Source organism: Piliocolobus tephrosceles, chromosome 1, assembly GCF_002776525.5.
Source record: "Piliocolobus tephrosceles isolate RC106 chromosome 1, ASM277652v3, whole genome shotgun sequence".
Lineage (NCBI taxonomy): Eukaryota > Metazoa > Chordata > Mammalia > Primates > Cercopithecidae > Piliocolobus > Piliocolobus tephrosceles.
Window position 1 is genome coordinate 31,708,181 of NC_045434.1, and position 18,934 is coordinate 31,727,114.

At 48.0% G+C, this 18,934-nt stretch overlaps 1 protein-coding gene across 1 annotated transcript in view; it reads left to right on the forward strand.

Annotated features, from left to right (window-relative positions):
* Positions 1–751: 751 nt before the first annotated feature.
* TNN (tenascin N) overlaps positions 752–18,934 on the forward strand; it is a 72,648-nt gene continuing 54,465 nt past the window's right edge. Inside the window, exons 1-5 of the mRNA XM_023207215.2 lie at positions 752–938; positions 10,654–11,097; positions 12,607–12,981; positions 13,755–14,018; positions 17,344–17,529. Coding sequence (XP_023062983.1) covers positions 10,689–11,097; positions 12,607–12,981; positions 13,755–14,018; positions 17,344–17,529 — 1,234 coding nt within the window. The 5' untranslated portion in view covers positions 752–938; positions 10,654–10,688. The remainder of the gene's footprint in view (positions 939–10,653; positions 11,098–12,606; positions 12,982–13,754; positions 14,019–17,343; positions 17,530–18,934) is intronic.

Consider the following 18,934-nt stretch of genomic DNA (forward strand, 5'->3'; position numbering starts at 1 on the left):
TCCCTCCAACAGCATTTGATGCTGACATAGGTGAACTGGAAACACATATGGTGTCCTTCATTTTGTTGTGGATCTGCACTCCAGAATATACTTCCCACAGAGCAGGAGAGGGATGGGGTGTAAGGAAGGGCAGCAGGTGTCAGCCCATGCCCTATTGAAATGATTCTGGCTCATTGGAAGAATGAAGGCCTGTCCATCTGAGGGCAAAAGAGGAAGGGCAGCCAGAAAGGGGCACGACTATTCTTTCCTGGTTTTGGAACTCTTGTGCTGTTGGCATGTGGGAGGCATTTGGGATGGGGTGAGGGTCGGAGTGGACTTGTGGGACCGAATGTCCCCAGTCTGCTACTCCTGCCCCCACTTCAGAGCCCTGCCACTCACAAGTGTGAGACGATGGATGAAGGAGGAGGGAAGTCAGAAGAGCTTCTGTCCCTGAGGGCCTCCACTCATTTCTTTCTGTGCTAAAGACTTTTTCCCATTTTGAAAGCGGTAGGCAATAAGTCCCAGAATGCCTGAAACAAGAAAAAGAGAAACTTTATAAATGCACTTTTGAACCCCGAGACCCAGCTCCTGGCCAGAAGACGGCAAACTCTTTTAATATCCTTATTCTGGATTCACTTAAATGGAAACAGCCTCCAGTATTTTTAGCTGCTGTGTAAACAAACTGAAAAAGAAGAAGGAAATGTATATATTTTTCTTTCCTAGTTAGAATAAGAGAAGGAATTGCTCATTATCTTTTAGCAGAGTCCCTGCTGGGAAGGGAGGAAAACACCAGGAGTCTCCGTTTGCTCCTCCTCTGGCCTAGACAGGATTTAAACCCAGGGAGGGAAGCCAAGGAGAGAGGAGAACGAGGGACGACCAGCAAGTACCAAGGTCTGTGGCAGGAGGAGACCAGCTCACAGGAGCAGCAGCATTGGAAGAGGCACCCAGCAGCCTCCCAGGTAAGACTGCCAGTTGCCCAAGCTTACTGGAGGGAGGAAGGTGGCCAATGCGGATGAGCTCAAAAGTGGTGGCTCAGGTGCCTCCGTTCCCGAGCCTGAAAATCTGGGCAGTGTAATTAGTCTCTTATCCACTCCACAAAGAGTTAAAATGAATTGGGAGGTACCTCTCAGGACCCATGTGCTGCGTCCTTAGTATTATACTCCAATCTCAGTCAGGGCTAAGCATAGTTATCTTCTTTCCTGGCCAGATGCATTCTGTGTTGTATCACTTTCTACCTGGAGTAACATTTTTGTATAAAATGTTTCCTTTAAGATGTTCCTTCTCATCTTTTTTTCTTTTTAACTTATTTACAATGTCAAAATTTTCTCTCTCTCTCTCTCTCTCTCTTTGGATAATTTAGTATTTGTTATATCTCATTATTCTTTTAAATCCTAAAACAGAATGGTTATTTTAGTTAGGATTAGGAAGCTGGGATAACTTCCCCGTTTTCTGGATTTTGTGTGAGTCAGTTAAGGGGATGTTTGCAAACACGTTTGAACAGTTTTGAAGTATATCCAGACGTTTAATTTTACAGGTTTTAATTATTATTTGTTTAGACGACAACTTCTCTCCAAATCCCCATACTATTACCCTCACAATACCTCAAAGAAAACATTTCAAGATATTTCAAAAACTTGGCCAGGCACGGTGGCTCACGCCTGTAATCCCAGAACTTTGGGAGGCCGAAGTGGGCAGATCACCTGAGGCTGAGATTTTGAGACCAGCCTGACAAACATGGAGAAACCCCATCTCTACTAAAAATACAAAATATTAGCTGGCGTGATGGCGCATGCCTGTAATCCCAGCTACTCGGGAGGCTGAGGCAGGAGAATTGCTTGAACCCGGGAGGCGGAGGTTGCCGTGAGCCGAGATCGAACCATTACACTCCAGCCTGGGCAACAAGAGCAAAACTCCGTCACAAAACAAAACAAAACAAACAAACAAAAAACCACACTAGTTTTTGGAGGTCTTACTTTTTACTTATTTATTAATTTTTGTGCTTGGGAGAGATCTGGGGGAAGGATGGAGAAAGAATGAATGAGAACAGGCAGGGTTTCACTTAAAAGCATGAAACCTGTGTTGCTTATATAAGCATTAAAAGAAAAGAACAAGTTCCAACATAAAAGTAACAAACTACCCACATCTGGACACAGATTAGCCATAGTGCCTAAAATCCACTGGTTCTTGGAAAAGCTGAGGTGTCACCAAGGCATCAGATGGTACCTTGCTCGGTCAGGGCTACATATTGATAGCTGGCCTCTTGACATTCGGACATTTGTTGCAGACTCAGAATCAAGGTGACAGTGTCAGACACAGGAAAAAATAGAGTATCAATACTGGTATCATTTTTCCCGGAGAGAAGGAAAGAAGGCACCTGGCATTCTTTCATAAAACTGTAAGTACTGCTTTGTCCCCAATTTGTAGGCTGCGGCTGACTCCCGAAGGAGGGAAAATAGAACAAATGATTTCAAATCATCCTGTGGCTTCTGGTTTTCCAGTCCAGTGCTGCTCTGTGGTTTGAAATGTAGGGTGGGCAGAGCTCTGTTTCTGAGAAGATGCCTGAAGAAATTGTGCCCAGGCCCAGTGGAAACTTTTGTCCATTCACTGCTCATTCCAGAGCCTTGGCTCCTATAGGATCTGGATACAGACATGAGATCATGGTTTAGGTCCTGTAGCAGCATCTGGAGCCACCAGTCTGTGAGCTGAGGATGCTAAGATCTCAGGCCTGATCCCTGGATGGACAGGGACTTTGCTGTTTCTGCCACAGTGGACTCACTGCTAATGCTGCCCAGTCACTGTTTGAATCTGTACCCAGCCCATGTGAGTGGAACAGTGCAAATGCTTGGAAATTAGCAAACACGCTCCTCCTTGCTAGAAGGCTGGAACTTTAAAGTTACTTCAACATGTGGAAAAAAACACATTAGCTAAAGAAAGAAATTGCAGAGTTTTTGTTTTGTTTCATTTTAATCTGATGCCTCTCACACCCATGGATATTAGGGCTAATTGTATACAAAGTAATACTTAGTCATTCTGGAAACTGGCTGTTTGGTTGAATATGGGAGTGGAAGGTTCCTGAATTTAGGTCCTGGGTCTATTTTATCTTGTTGTTGTGCACGAGGTTGGTCCCACAAAAACTAAAGGAAGTTCTTGCTGTGAAAAAGTGATTCATCCTCTGGGGGTAAGTGAACATCTTTGCCTGATGTTTAAGAGGAGATTTTAAAGTGTTTTGCCCAGAGCCTGGCATGTAATAAATGCATAGAAAATGGTAGCTACCATTATCATCACCCATTTAAGCCTTTACAAGGCAGATTAAGAGTCAGTTGTCAAAAGAAAACAAAAGTAGCCTGTGGCACCCCTGAAAAAGTGATTGAGCGCTGAGGCTGGGTCAGGACACCATCCTTGATCTTTTCAAACCTCAGGCGGGTGGGCAGACTTGATGGGATGGCTCTCCAGGGAAAGGGTTCTAGCACGCTGGTGTGAGAGTCATCTCCAAGGACTTCCTGGGCACTCTCTGGGTGTCCCACAGAACTAGGAGAATGGGGGGACAGAGTGATGCCCAGAATGTGACCATGCTAAGCCCTATCACATAAAACCAAATTTCCGTTCTTGTCCACACCTAGCTGTCTTGTATCCTATATGCAGTGCTTGCACAGAGTTCAACGTCACAGAGACTAGAAATAAAAACGTTTGTATGTACTTGCTTCCCCTGGAGTTTTAACCTAGGAGAGACAGACCTCCCTTGTATATCCATGTTCTTGGATCTGAAGGAGAAAGAGATACAGAGGTGAAATCTGTTGCCTAAGCCTCCAGTTCACGGTGAGTTGAACCAGGGTAGATTCCTCAGCCAGCTGAGAACTTGCTGTCCTGGACCAGGTTACTTGGGAAGTACAAGGAAGACCCCTGAGTCATCCAGGGCCCAAGCTGAAGATCATTAGCAAAATATGCCTAAGAGAGTTAAGAAAGCAGTGACAAGTTTGCCCGTGTTTGTGACATTGATGCATCCCTAGCCACTCATGTCCCTCATTTTCCTTCATAGTTTAATGATATCCACCCTGTCATCTGGGGACAGAATATCTTCTTAAGCGACTCTGCTGGAAATCCAGGATGATACACTCTTTCTAAAACCCAAAGCAGTGCTTTCATTTTCTTGTGGTTAACTGTCAAGGCAGGATGAGATAATAAGGGAACCAGAGAAAGCCCTGAATTTAAGTATAAAGGTCTGTAACAGTGGCTAGAAATTGGCTATCTCTCTTCTTTGGCGTAAGTAGTATTTTTTTTCCTGACCCAGGGTGTGTGTCCTTCTTTGGGGAAAATGAGGTGACACAGAGACCATTCACCCCTGGGGTCCGAGAGGACCATCAGGATGCAGGGGCCATCCTCCTTCCTTGGCCAAGGCTTAGATGCCATCTGCCCCTGCAGACAGAAGTCTCCGTGCACTTTGGTGTTTCCTAGGAAGGGAATTCTCCAGCTTTTCATGAGAAGTGACTGGGACTTAACCTCCGTATGAGGGAAATGCAATTCATGTTCCCAGTGGATCATCCTTGGCACCACTCAGAGGAAGTACAGGCACAGGATTTAGTTATTGATTTATTAATTTTTAACTGAAAACCCAATTTATACCTTGGGTTTCTTTTATTTTCAGGAAAAAAAACCCCTCTCTTAAAAACACGTGGCAGAACGGAGGACATTTGGTGTTTTTTGTTTGTTTATTTGTTTGTTTTGTTTTTTATATATACAGGACATATAACAGAGAGATAAAGAACACAGATGTGGGTAGAGGACAGACCTGGTGTATGATCCCAGCTCTGCTGCTTTTTAGCTATGTGTCCTTTGGCAAATTACTTAACTTCTCTGAGGACCTGTCACAAAGAATGATATCAACTGACTCCCAGGATTTTGAGGATTAAATGAGGATAATTTTTATAGTGTTTGGCACAATGTCTGTTATCTAATAAGCGCGCGCACACACACACACACACAAATCCAGTGGCTATTACTATTTACTTCACAAAATATTACTTTGACAGGACCGTGCTATGAGGCTGGTGATACAGAGGGGATCAACACAGTCATGGCCATCTCTGTCATCTCTGAGCTCACGAGGATGCCTGGGCTAGGAACATGCATACAGATTTGGTGGCTGTCAATATTTGGCTGGAAATTAAAGCCACAGGGGTAGATGCAGATACCAAGAGAGAACACAGCAGAAGCATAGAGCCCTGCAACATCTGAAGGCAGAAGTAGGGGGACCATCTGTGGTCAGTCGTGTACCCCTCAAAGAGCCTTTCTGGTAAAAGCAATACAATGAAGCATTTGTTCCTGAGTCTAATGTATCCCTCCCTCCCAGCTTCCCACACCACCCAACACCTCTCCTGCAGTTAGAATTAAAGACATGACTAGCCTCTGGAAGACAATGATTCTTGGGGACAACTGGTTTTCTGTGGTTCCTGCATACACATTTCCTGCATGTAAATGCTCTTTGCTTCATGCATCCCTGAAGAATTGACCCAACTTTCCATGGGAAAATACCCCTCAGTAGAATGATCCTCCCTATTTGGAAATGTATCATCCTGCATTTTGCTCACAAAAATCTTCTGCCCTCTCTGCCCCCTCCCCACTGTCGCGGAGCTCAGCCTGTGGTTTGCTGTGCATACTGAAAGAGTTGATGAAGTCATCCTTCCCTGCTGTTAAACAGGAGTCTGTCTCCTGCCACGTGTTGAAGTGCGAGCCAGCAGGCTTCTCTTCTTTCTCATTACACTTGACAGGGTGTTAGGCTGAGGATTTCCCTTGCTCTCATCTTCTTTCGAACAATCAACCTACCCAGGAAAATCTGAGTGCAACTTTTGGAATCTGAGAGGCAGTAATTAATGAGGACATCTTGTTACAAATCAGAAGGACAGGCAACACCAAGGGCTCCAACAGGGACTTCTGGGGTTTCTCATACTCCAGGCTGCAAAAACAAATGCTGTAGACCTGGGCTCTGGGCAGCCTTGCTGTGGTTTATGGCAAGAGTCCATGGCTTTTTTTTTGTTGCGTTCGTTGAGAACTTCTTCAGAAAACCATCTGCACTCCATTTGTGTCTCAGGCTGGGGGTGGGGGGTGGGATGGAAAGCATGGGCAGGGAAGTCTGCTTTTTCAGCTCTATTTTTGCCCAGGAAGAAGATTTTTGGATAGTGGAAACTCATATGCTGCCATGAACACAGTAGGTGCTTCAGAGATCAATATGAGTTGTTACTGGGGAGCGGCAGAAGTGCACAGGGGTTAATGGCTCCATTGCTGGAAACTGTGCACCTGGGGTTGCATCTGTGGCCGTGTGCTCATCAATTGCATAATCAGGACATGTTGCTCGATGCCACTGAGCCTCAGTTCCTATCCTGGGGATCAAGTGGAGAAAAGTGTGTGGCTTTTATCTTTGCAATGAACGTTTAAGGATGGCCATTGTGAAATATCATTATTTTTATCCTACACCTGCCTTCCAATTCATTCTCCTGGCTTCCCACTCCCTCCATCCTCTGACACAAATCTCAAGCAGCTTCCGGAGCTTTTCTGGTAGCTTTTGGTCTTAGAAGAGAATTGCTTTTGTGAAGGAAGGCAAGTCCATTTCAGTATTGAGCCTCAGTCTGTCATCCAGGTCACATCTTTTCTTTCTCAGCTCAGACCTGATGCTGGAACCTGCAGAGAAGCTGGAGGGAAGGGGCTTGGTGCTTTCCTCCCTCCATTTCTCTCTCCCTAACATGCATGGCTGCTTCTGGCTTCACCAGGTTGCTGCTGCCTGGGGCGAGGTGGGGATTAGAAAAGAAGAAGAGGGCGTTTTTACTTTACCGGGGCTGTTGTGGTTCCCTCCGTTGGATGCCCTTGTTATGGCGAATGCTCCCAGTGCTGGGCCACCCCTCCTTTGTGGGGAGCTTCTGTGGGATCTTTAGATATTCCCCTTCCCAGCCACTGAGCATGTCCTCCTGCAGTCGCCCCCTTGGGGTGGCACACTCCTGCTGAAGGGTGGACATGCACCTCAGCTCGGGCCCTCAACTGCCCTCTTGGCAGCTCTAACATGCCTCATTTCTGTGACATCAACTTGGCCTTGCCAAAGTCTGAGTTTCAGGCCTCTCACACTGCAGCCCCCTTCCTCTGTCTGCCATGCAGCCTGTTCCAGCCAAGCTTCCCTCTGTGAATTCCTCTGGGCCAGAATCAGGCACTGGTCTCTTTGCCTGCCACTCCGCCTCATTCACCCCGACCTCACCCCAACCCCCAAACCTCCAGTAGCACACTCTCTTTGAAATGTGTGGGCACCGCCAGGTGCGGTGGCTCACGGTGGGGAGCTGAGGTGGACAGACTGCTTGAGCCCAGGAGTTCGAGACCAGGTTGGGCAACATGGTGAAACCCCATCTCTACAAAAAAAACCACAAAAATTAGCCAGGCACAGTGACATATACCTGTAGTCCCAGCTACTCAGGAGGCTGAGGTAGGAGGATCACTGGAGCCCAGGAGGTGGATGTTGCAGTGAGCCGTAATTGCACCAATGCACTCCAGCTTGGGTGACAGAATGGGACCCTGTCTCAAAAAAAAAAAAAAAAAAAAAAAAAAAAAGAAAAGAAAAGAAATGTGCAGGCACTTATTACCCATGATCCAAGTTGCAAGACAGCAAGAAGTGTCCCATTGACTATTTCATTCCATCTGCTGGGTGTTGAGTCCAGTGCCTGAAATGCACTCAGTGCTCAGAAGAAGTGAGCTCTTATTATTATCAACAATACATACTTTTGGTGATAGGAAGAGCCACGAAGGAGTGGGAGGCCAAAGGGGTAATACAAAGAAAAACTCTTCATAGGTACCATTCTGTTTAATTCACAGTGGTGGCACATCCCTTGGGTACAACATGTATAACGGATGAAAGCATTGCATAGGGACATGTATCTAACTGCTCTCTTTTGTCATTTGTATCAGAACGTCATACTGACGCAGAGCAAGCATAGGCTTACAATCAGATGGGTCTGCGTTTGAATCCTGGCTCTGCCACTTTTAGTTGGGCAACCGCTGGCAAATGACTTTACCTCTCATATCTGGTTTCCTTACCTTTTGAGTGAGGGGAGGAACACTGAGCTTACATGGCAGCTCTGGGGATTAATTACATGGATTAATGCACCTAGCCAATGCCTAGCACATAGCAGCAACTCAATAAATAACATTTAGCATCTAATACTATTGAGAGTCTTCCTCTTCTTTTATTCTCCCAGGGCTCTTCGCCCCCTGTTTCCTCAACTTCCTGATACTAAATGAATTATGACTATTAAAAGTAAAACATTTTACATATTACCAGAATTTGGCTTAGTGGCTGGAAATATTTCTTCCTTTTATGATCAATATAGTTGAAAGATGCCTTTCAATCTAGGCATTATTATTATTATTATTAGAGATTGAGTCTTGCTCTGTTGCCCAGGCTGGAGTGTAGTGGCACGATCTCGGCTCACTGCAGCCTCCGCCTCCCGCGTTCAAGCGATTCTGTATCTCAGCCTCCTGAGAAGCTGGGATTACAGGAGTGCACCGCCACATCTGGCTAATTTTTGTGTTTTTAGCAGAGAAAGAGTTTCACCATGTTGGCCAGGCTGGACTTGAACTCCTGGCCTCAAGTGATCTGCCCGCCTTGGCCTCCCAAAGTGTTGGGATTACAGGCCTGAGCCACCGTGCCTGGCCGGCATTATTCTTTATAGTAAAAAACATAAGGAAGAAAAGGAAGTCACATTCAGTACTTGATTGAAAACAAAATAAATCTCAAAATATTGACTGAGCCCTGCTCACGTGCCAGACATGGTGCTCACTGCTGTCCATATCCAAGAGGGGTGATGTGCTGTCATTCCCACGTTACAGATGAGGAGGCGGAGGCTCAGGATGAGGAGCGCTTTTAGAGATGCACATCCTAGAGCCTGTCTGAGGTACCTTTCTACCGTATCCCAACTGCCTCTCACCACAGGCAGAGAGAGCCTGGGCTCAAGCAAAACACAGACCACAGGAAAGGACTGTGTTTCCTGACTTCAAACTTTGGCATAAATAATTGCAGGTCTTAGGTTGGTTACAGAAACCCATTGTCAAGAGACAGCTCTGCAGATCAGTTTCTAGATAACTGCTGCTACGCAAGGCCAACTGGGATGTGTCTTGTGACTGAGGTTCCTGTGAGCAAAATGCGAGGTGAAAGTGGGGTCTCTTGTGGTCTGTCCTGCCTCAACTTGTTAGTGTGCAAAGAATGGGCCATCCCAGATGGGGGTTGGGGGCGCAAGGGGAAATGGCTGGAGAGAGGAGTTATTCTGCTCATTGACAGTGGTGAAGACACCACCTCCTGGTGAGGGAGGAGGCAAAACCTAACCGCCAGCCCCATCTCAGGTCATCTGCTTGACTGACAAAGCGGGCCACCCATGCACGGATAGATTTGAGAAACAGTGACCAAACCTCTCAGCATGTGTGGCTGTGCTCCTGCCCCAGGAGGGCCCCAAGATGAATCAGTCCTGTCCTTAACAGGCTCACAGCCTAGTGGGGAGACAAGCTGCATACAAGAGTAACTGTAATACCAGGCCAGCACTCAAGAAACCAGCAGTGAGGGACAGGTCCGTTTCTCTGAATGCTTAGCAGAAGCGAGGCTAGTCTCTAGCTGGATGAGGCAGGGGGACAGGAGAGAAGACTTTGTGGAGCAGGTAATTTTATTAGAAATTCTTGGCCGGGCACGGTGGCTCGAGCCTGTAATCCCAGCACTTTGGGAGGCCGAGACGGGCGGATCACGAGGTCAGGAGATCGAGACCATCCTGGCTAACACGGTGAAACCCTGTCTCTACTAAAAAATACAAAAAACTAGCCGGGCGAGGTGGCGGCGCCTGTAGTCCCAGCTACTCGGAGGCTGAGGCAGGAGAATGGCATAAACCCGGGAGGCGGAGCTTGCAGTGAGCTGAGAACCAGCCACTGCACTCCAGCCCGGGCGACAGAGCAAGACTCCTGCAGTCAGTGGACGTGAGTCTGAGTACAAGTTCTGCTCTTCCTGGCTATGGGACTCAGGACAACTTGCTCAGCTTCCTCATCTGTGCAAAGCAGCATGGCATTGTGGGGATGAGCATGGACTCTGGGGTCAGATTGCCTGGGTTCAAATCCTGGTTGGCAAGTCATTTAAAGTAGTAGTGCTTCCATTTCCATATCTATAAGATGGGGGTAATCATAGTATATTCCACAAACAATTGTGAGAATGGAATGAGTTAATAAATGTGAAACACTTAGAACATTTAGAATAGTGCCTATCACACAGCAAGTGCTCTATGTGCAGCTCTTATTGTTGATGTTAAGAGGGAGGATAATATTCGGGTTGCTGTACAGATCCAGAATTAGGGGGATCAAAGCGTGACACACAATAGGCTGTCAACATAAGAGAGCTGCTCTTCTTATTAGTAAGTGCAGGTGAGCCTAGAATGAGAGGTGAAGAGAAGGGCATCCTGGGCAGTGTGAACAATAAGCAAAGACAGGAGGCAGGAATATGCAATCTCTGAGGCAGGAACAGAAAGTAATTTGGTTCGGATCCTTGGGAGAAATAGAATGAGTTCTTTCTGCTGGTTTCTCAGCTTCCTGTGGGCTCTTAGAATCTGGTAAAAAAGCCAGCTTCCCTCAGCACATCTCCATGGCTTTCTTTTGCAATGTTTCTAAATACAGGCATCCTGGAGGGTCTGCTCGCTGTCTTTCCAAGGATGAGTCTCCAGGAGATGTTCCGCTTCCCCTTGGGGCTCCTGCTTGGCTCTGTGCTCCTGGTGGCTTCAGCCCCAGCCACTCTGGAACCTCCCAGCTGCAGCAACAAGGAGCAACAGGTCACTGTCAGCCACACCTACAAGATCGATGTGCCCAAGTCTGCCTTGGTTCAGGTGGAGGCTGACCCTCAGCCCCTCAGTGACGATGGAGCTTCACTCTTGGCCCTGGGTGAGGCTGGGGAGGAACAGAACATCGTCTTCAGGCACAACATCCGCCTTCAGACGCCACAGAAGGACTGCGAGTTGGCAGGCAGTGTCCAGGACCTCCTGGCCCGGGTGAAAAAGCTGGAGGAAGAGATGGTGGAGATGAAGGAACAGTGTAGTGCCCAGCGCTGCTGCCAGGGAGCTACTGGTGAGCTCACCACCTGATATTCATTCAACAAACATTTGATGAGCACCTATTATTATGTGCCAGGGGTTCCACTAGCCTCATGAGCACTTTGTGACTCTGGCGTGCTCCTACTTCTCATTCTAGGATTTCTCTACGGGGCCCATCCCTGCTATTTATTCATTTATTCACTGGTACTAGCTCCAGGGAGCATTTGGAAGCTGAGCAGGGAGGGACCAGCATCTCTTGCAGAGAGTCTAGACTCCTGGCCTATTGCTTCCAGATGGGAATGCTTCTAGGGGCTGTCATGCCTGTGAATCAAAGCTCTATTCAAAGAGGAAGCGATGAGATACACAGGAAAGATAGGGCCTTGGAGCTAGACAGGACAGTTTACAAATCCCAGTTCTACCACTTTTTAGCTGTGTGACTTTGGGCAAATCCCTTACGTTTCCTCAACTGTCCAACAAGGATAATTCTATCAACTAGTATAGTTCTGAGAACTAGAGATGATGCACAGAAGATTCCTGGTCCTTAGTGGAATTTACAAATCAGTAAATTATAATTATCTTATTAGTAAATAATTACAATTACAATTGTAAAATAATTACAATTTAATTTTCCAAATAATGAAGGTTCTCCCCCGACCCATTCCCCGTCACTTTTAAACATAAACTGCCCAGGCTGATCCAACGATAATGAACAGTACTTTGGCATAGGATTTCATGCCTGAAGGAATTGCTACGGTTAAGAGCACCTTAACCTTCAGATCCAGATACAGAACTCGGCACCAGGGACACTGCCATGAATAACCAGCATGGACTTGCCTCTGAGGAGCCCCACTTTGGAAGCATTTTTAGGAAGGAGAGAAGGTGTTCTGAGAAGCAGAAGGTGGGCCACAGAGGAGATTGCACTGACCCATCCGCCCGCCAGCTGCCTCTTGCTGTGTAGGGTCAGAGAGGGGAGCCTGGTTAATTCCCTTCTCCACAGTACCCATAGTTAAGAGTAGGCTATTTTGTGGCTTCTGCAGTTTCGTTTTTCCAGGCTTCAATCTGGACTTATTTCACAAGGTCCCAGCCTTGCTAGTTCCAGCAAACTCCAACCTGCCTGGATCTCACTTTCCCCCCAGGAGTCCTGCCCCACAGTGACAGCTGGCCAGGGTGGAGCATTTAAGGCCCCTCCATAGGAAGGCACTAAATAATGACCACCATGTAGAGAGGAAGGAACAGGGGGAATTCACATGGGAAGGAAAAGGAAAGAAGGGTGGGTCCTGCAGCCTTTTCAGGCAGAGAAAGGAGGAGACGTTTGCAGATGTCACAGATTAGAAAGCCTGGCCCAGGCTGGAAAGGGCCAACACCTTTTCTACCTTGTGGAGCTCCCCCATCCTCCAAAAAAGAGCCGTGCAAGACCCAGAAATCACCAGACCCTTAAGAGTGGGGCTAGTGATTTCTAGGTCTTGTGTGGCTGATCTCAAAGGAAGGAGATCCCCTCGCACAACCCTTCAACCCAGCCTACTGTTTTACCTCTCCCTCCCAGATCTGAGCCGCCGCTGCAGCGGCCACGGGACCTTCTCCCTGGAAACCTGCAGCTGCCACTGCGAAGAGGGCAGGGAGGGCCCCGCCTGCGAGCAGCTGGCTTGCCCCGGGGCGTGCAGCGGCCATGGGCGTTGCGTGGACGGGCGCTGCCTGTGCCACGAGCCCTACGTGGGTGCCGACTGCGGCTACCCGGCCTGCGCTGAGAACTGCAGCGGGCACGGCGAGTGCGTGCGCGGCGTGTGCCAGTGCCACGAAGACTTCACGTCTGAGGACTGCAGCGAGCGACGCTGTCCCGGCGACTGCAGCGGCCACGGCTTCTGCGACACGGGCGAGTGCTACTGCGAGGAGGGCTTCACAGGCCTGGACTGTGCCCAGGGTGAGAGCGGAGATGTGCCCTCAGGCCGCCGGACTCTTCTTTCCAATGCAGCATTTAACTGTCAATTACACGTTGTTCCCTTTGGGGGTGTCTTCCTTTAGCCTACCCAGATTACTGAGTCCCAATCCCAGAGTTTCTGATTCTGCGATGGGGCCTAAGAATTTGCATTTCTCTTTTTTTTTTTTTTTTTTTTTTGAGACGGAGTCTCGCTCTGTCCCCGGGCTGGAGTGCAGTGGCCGGATCTCAGCTCACTGCAAACTCCGCCTCCCGGGTTTACGCCATTCTCCTGCCTCAGCCTCCGGAGTAGCTGGGATTACAGGCGCCCGCCACCTCGCCCGGCTAGCTTTTTTTTTGTATTTTTTAGTAGAGATAGGGTTTCACAGTATTAGCCAGGAAGGTCTCAATCTCCTGACCTCGTGATCCGCCCATCTCTGCCTCCCAAAGTGCTGGGAGTACAGGCTTGAGCCACCGCGTCCGGCAAGAATTTGCATTTCTAACAAGTTCCCAGGTGATGCTGATGCTGCTGGTTTGAGGCCCTAACCTTGAGGACCGCTGGTCTTGTGATCTAATGGCTGTGTGTGAGTGTGTGCGTGTGGTGAGGGGGTTAGTATTAATTACCTGTCGTTCGGATAATAACTTCTGGGGGTCGGGAATGGCGCCTTACACAGGTCTGCATCCTGCACACCCACCCTTATAGTGCCCAGGGAATACTCACTGGGTCTGGATTGCCTCCCTTGCTCACCCTCTCTTCCGTGTTCCTGTTCTGCCTGCAGTGGTCGCCCCACAGGGCCTGCAACTGCTCAAGAGCACAGAGGATTCTCTGCTGGTGAGCTGGGAGCCCTCCAGCCAGGTGGATCACTATTTCCTCAACTACTACCCCCTGGGGAAGGAGCTCTCTGGGAAGCAGATCCGAGTGCCCAAGGAGCAGCACAGCTACGAGATTCTCGGTTTGCTGCCTGGAACCAAGTACATAGTCACCCTGCGTCACGTCAAGAAAGACATTTTTAGCAGCCCGCAGCATCTACTTGCCACCACAGGTGAGGAAGCCACCTGATGCCCCAGGGTTCCCAGGAGAGGCCCCATTCTAAATGTTTTCTTTCATTATTCCCACAAATACCCGTCAGGCAGTTGCCTTGACTTGAAGTTTGAAAAACACAGCTGCCACAATCCTAGGTTCTGAAGAGTCCCAGTTCTCTCTCTTCTTTCCTTGCTCCCTGATTACTGGGTCCTCTAAGCCCATGAAGACCTGCTAGATGGGGGCTCATGGGGTCTTCTCTGTCCCTGAGATTAGTAGGGTCTGCACCTTCTCATAAGCAATCAAAGGGTAGACCTGCATCCCCAGTCCCTCACTGAACCCCCAGAGCCCTTCAGAAAGTTCAAGTCCGTATGGGTGAGAGGCTGCTGAAGCCACCACCTGTATCAGTTAGATTCATCTCAGTGGGAAAGACATGACGCCAATGGGGTAATTTAAATTTCAAAGTTTAACTAACAAGTTGTTCACAAAGGTGTGGGTGGGGGTTGGATAGTGAAATACGAAGACCTGCATCAATAAGGATACACTCCTGCCTGAAGGGGCAAGGGATAGACGTTGGTACTTGGATCCAGAGAAAACTGTAGAAAAGAGCTGCCTGGTGGGATGGTTTTGGTAGAGGGATGCAGGCAATCCACCGTGTCTCCACAGAATTCTGTCTTCTGCCCTCTGATCTGCTGATTATTCCTGCTAGCTGAACCTGGAAGCCAGAGGGTCAGGGAAAATGGTTGACTCAATTCACAGAGATCATAGCCTGGGGTACAGAACAAGATGGAGGATGGTGGAGGCTTGATATGGAGAAACGGAACCTCCTATGCACCAGCAAATACCACCAAAATGTTTAGAAGGATAAGCATCACTGCTTATTCTTTAAACATTCTTGTTTCCTTGTGAACATTCTTAAAGCAGCTTAGATCTTCAAGGATTTGGAGAAACATAGTTGGTTGAATGACTGAATCATTCCTTCACACAGTACATTTTTGTTGAACACTTACCATTTGTCAGGCACTGTTCTAGGTACTGATAAAAATGTATTACCTCCATCCTGCCCTAAACTTCTAGGGAAATATCTAGGAAGATACAGATGGATGGAACTTTGGCATGCAGTTGTGTTTGCAGAGACATCAAGCTGCCTGTCCTTTTTGGCGGTGGGACTAGGGTGAAGGTGGGGATGGGTCAGTGTTGGAAAGGACTGTGAGAGACTTGGTCATCATGAGGGCACCACATGTGATTGCCTTTGTCAGTACCCTCAAGCTAAAGACCCCCAGGAGCACCCCTGTAGTTAAACAACTTGGGTGTCTTGATTGTTCTAGCATGGATGACTGCACACTATGGGAGACCATAGGGGTGTCTCAGTAGACAGTGTTGGAAAGGACTGGTTAGAGAATTTGGGCCGGTGTTATGTAATTTCGGGGAAGGTGTAAGGAAGCAGGGATTGGGTGCTGTCAAGAAGTGGGGAGAACCTCTCCCCTCTGAGAGGCTAAAGTTGGTGACTGTAACGGAAGTGGTCGTTACTCATAGTAGTCAGGAGAGTGGGTGTTTAGCTATTTGTGTGGTTGGGACAATGGTCATGTTTTTGTCTGTGTTCAGAGTTGATCATGGAAGGGTCTTGCTTTTGTCTTGATCTACATGGTCAAGAGTGACCTGACAGTGATGTCCTGTGAAATGGTTTATGTTCAATAGGAGTCACCAAGTCCTCACTGTGAGAGCTAGGCCTGCTGTGGCTGGCAGACTCTGCTTTTCTCTTTTTCCCCATTTTGTCTATGGCTACCTCTGGTACAGCTAGCACTGTGTCCAAAGCCTCCCAGTGCAGCATAGAGATGTCTGTTCTGAAAGTCCTAGCAACTCGTCGCGACATCTTGCTCTCGGGATTTGTAAAATTCTGCTAGTGTGAAATTTCTCTTTCCTTCTAATCTGATTCGGCTTAAACACATTCTTATTTGCTCCTCAGGGGAGCCTAAGACAAGAGGTATTCATCCCCACCATAATCGGGAACATTCTCATTAAGTCCTTGCTTTTTCATTTGTGACTCCCTCCCAATTCTTTTACACCATGTAGGAACTCTTCTATAAGCCTCAAGTCACGTTTATTACTCACCTCTTGACCTGTCCTTCAGGGAATTCCATCTTTAATGGAAGTCTAAAAACAGCACCTGGCAGATGGAAGCCCGTGGGTGAGAGGAAAAGCTTCAGAGAAAAGGCTCTGTGAGGCTCTTTATCCATAACTGAGTGAATCAGGGATGTTCAGAGCCCGGGGACCTTGAGATCACTGAGTTCACACCTGGCCTGATGCACTAATTCTCTGTCCTGCGTCATCCATCAGTTGGCTTGGGTGGAGACACCTCCAGGGAGGTGAAGGTAGGGGCGTGACTGATGAAGAGGGGAAGCCTGAGAACTGGGGGGGCCTTGGCTTTCCTGTTCCAAGCTTAGAAGGCCAGGCTCCCTCAGCCTGGGATGTGGCTGTTGGAATTCAAACTGCTTCTCAAAGACCCCAGTCCTCCCATCCCCTAGGAAAGCTCTCCCCTTAGAGCCATAGCAATGAGCCATTCCTTTGTATTAATCACTGTAATTTCATGTTTTTTTTTTTTTTTCTGAGTAGAAGAGTAAACATTTAGCCGTTAATACTTCACTATAAATAAATATATGCACTAACTCTCTTCCTTCACAGGACAGACAGATTGGGCAGCATGAGAATACCAGGTACCTGATGGAAGAGCTAAAATTTGGTAGAAAGAGCAGGAAGGACACTCAGATGGACCGAGTTAAAATTCACCTACTTTATAGTTTTGCCTAGGGTTCATCCTTAGAGGAGAATCTGAGAGGCAAGGGCTGCAGTTTGGGAGATGAAGGAAGGAGCTTGTTGGATCATCAATGTTGTTCTCGAGAAAGTTTGAAATGGATTCTCTCCGCTTTCCATGGAAGTGCCTGAGCTTCTTATCCTGAGGTCGTCTTAGAGGGCAGGGGCTCTGCAGCTGAAGAGTGGGCCTTTAGTTCAGGGCTGTAGCTGTCTGAGCTCTGGACTGAGTGATTTGGGTGGCCAGCCTGAGAGGTACAGTCTGGGCTTGACCAAAGTCAGTGTGGACAGGGAAGACCACATGGCCTCTGGTGGGATGGGGAAGTGGAGGCTTTCCCAAAAGACCGTCTGCCTGTGGAATATGTGAAAAACAGCAGCTTGGTAGCTCAAAGACACCTGTTAAGAACTGTGTCCTGGGACTGAAGCCAGCTCTTGAGATATCAAGAAAGGGAGCTGACTTGATAACCAACAGCCTGTCACAGAATCTCAGAACCTCTGCTCTTCACCAGTTTCTCTTGCCTCCCTCACCCCTGCCCTAGACCTTGCTGCGCTTGGCACTGCCTGGGTGACAGAGGAGACTGAGCACTCCCTCGATGTGGAGTGGGAAAACCCCTCGACCGAGGTGGACTACTACAAGCTACGATACGGCCCCATGACAGGGCAGGAGGTAACTGAGGTCACTGTGCCGAAGAGCAGTGACCCCAAGAGCCGATATGACATCACTGGTAAGAGCCATCACTGGAGCGTGGGGTGTTTACTGTAGATGCAGAGGTGGGGATAGTGTGTGCAGAGAGCACTGGCATCTGCACTGCTCAAGTGTGCACAGAGAGTCCAGGGGCCTTAGGAATCACACTTGAATCTGATCTTTGAATCTGCCAGATGTAAGCCCACCCGGGAGGCCTGTAGACTCTGTCCCAGCATTCCAGAACTTGATCCCAGAGCACCTTGTCAACAGATTATATTTGTGAGATGTTCTCCAAGTCAGCAAACTCTCTTGAAGACCCTGTCTGTGTCTCAGGATGGATTTGATGGTGTATAGATATTCCTTTTGGAGGAACTTGTGTATTTGGGTGTTGCGGGCGGGAGGGGAGAGAAAGAGAGAGAGAGAGAGAGAGACTGAGACTGGTTTGTTGAGCATGATGCACGGAAGGGGTTGTGTTGGGAGGCGTGGAGGACAGCAGGGTGCAGTGAGCAGGGATGGCTCCCCGTTTCAGATTTCTGAGCTAATGCTGCCAAGAGCTGGAGCTCAAATGGCTGCTAAGGAGACAAGGCTGCAGGGATGGATCAAGTTTGGCAGTGCCTGAAGTTTGTACAATTTCAGGGCTCTTTTTTAAGAAAAGTAACACACAATCATGAATACCCAATCAGGTACAAGGCCTTGGAATGGACCCACGAAAGTGTAGGGCTCATTAGCTTCATAGTGAATTCCCTCCTGGAGCCTTGTTCTGCCGTCCACTCCTTGAGTTCTGTGTTGACAGGACATTTTGGGGTTCTTAGTGTTTGCAGAGTGAAGAATGAGGGTGTGTGCCTCACACAAGCTGCTGTTTGTCTGCCTTTTACCATTAGAGTCTGAATATTTGTGCCCAAGGAACAATAATTCTAGTTGCTTCTACAGAGAAATAATTTCTTTTTTTTAAAGGGCTGGGCATAGTGGCTTATGCCTGTGGTCCCAGCTACTTAAGAGGCTGAGGTGGGAGGATCCCTTGAGCCTAGGAGGTTGAGGTTACCATGAGCCGTGTTTGCACCGCTGCACTCTAGCCTGAGTGACACAGTGAGGCCCTGTCTCTAATAAATAAATAGGAAAAAATTAGGCTAAATATTACATTGAGAAGGAGAGATACTTTGGAAGGAAAAGGGTTGCTGAGAGCAGAAACACATTTGGACCTATAAATAAAATTGAGAAATAAGTGCTAGGTGGCCCAATGAAGAACCAGAGAGTATTTGAAATGCATTTCGATTGGCGTCTTCTCATTTGCTCTGATGCCCTACTCCTGTCCCCAGCCAGTAAGCCCCCTCAGTGACTCCTCATGTTCCACTGCTCCTGCAGGGCTTTATTTGCCGCCTGCAGATACAGATTCGTCTTTGGAGGAGGAAGCATAACCCCTCATCTTCCCTCATGGGAGAAATCCT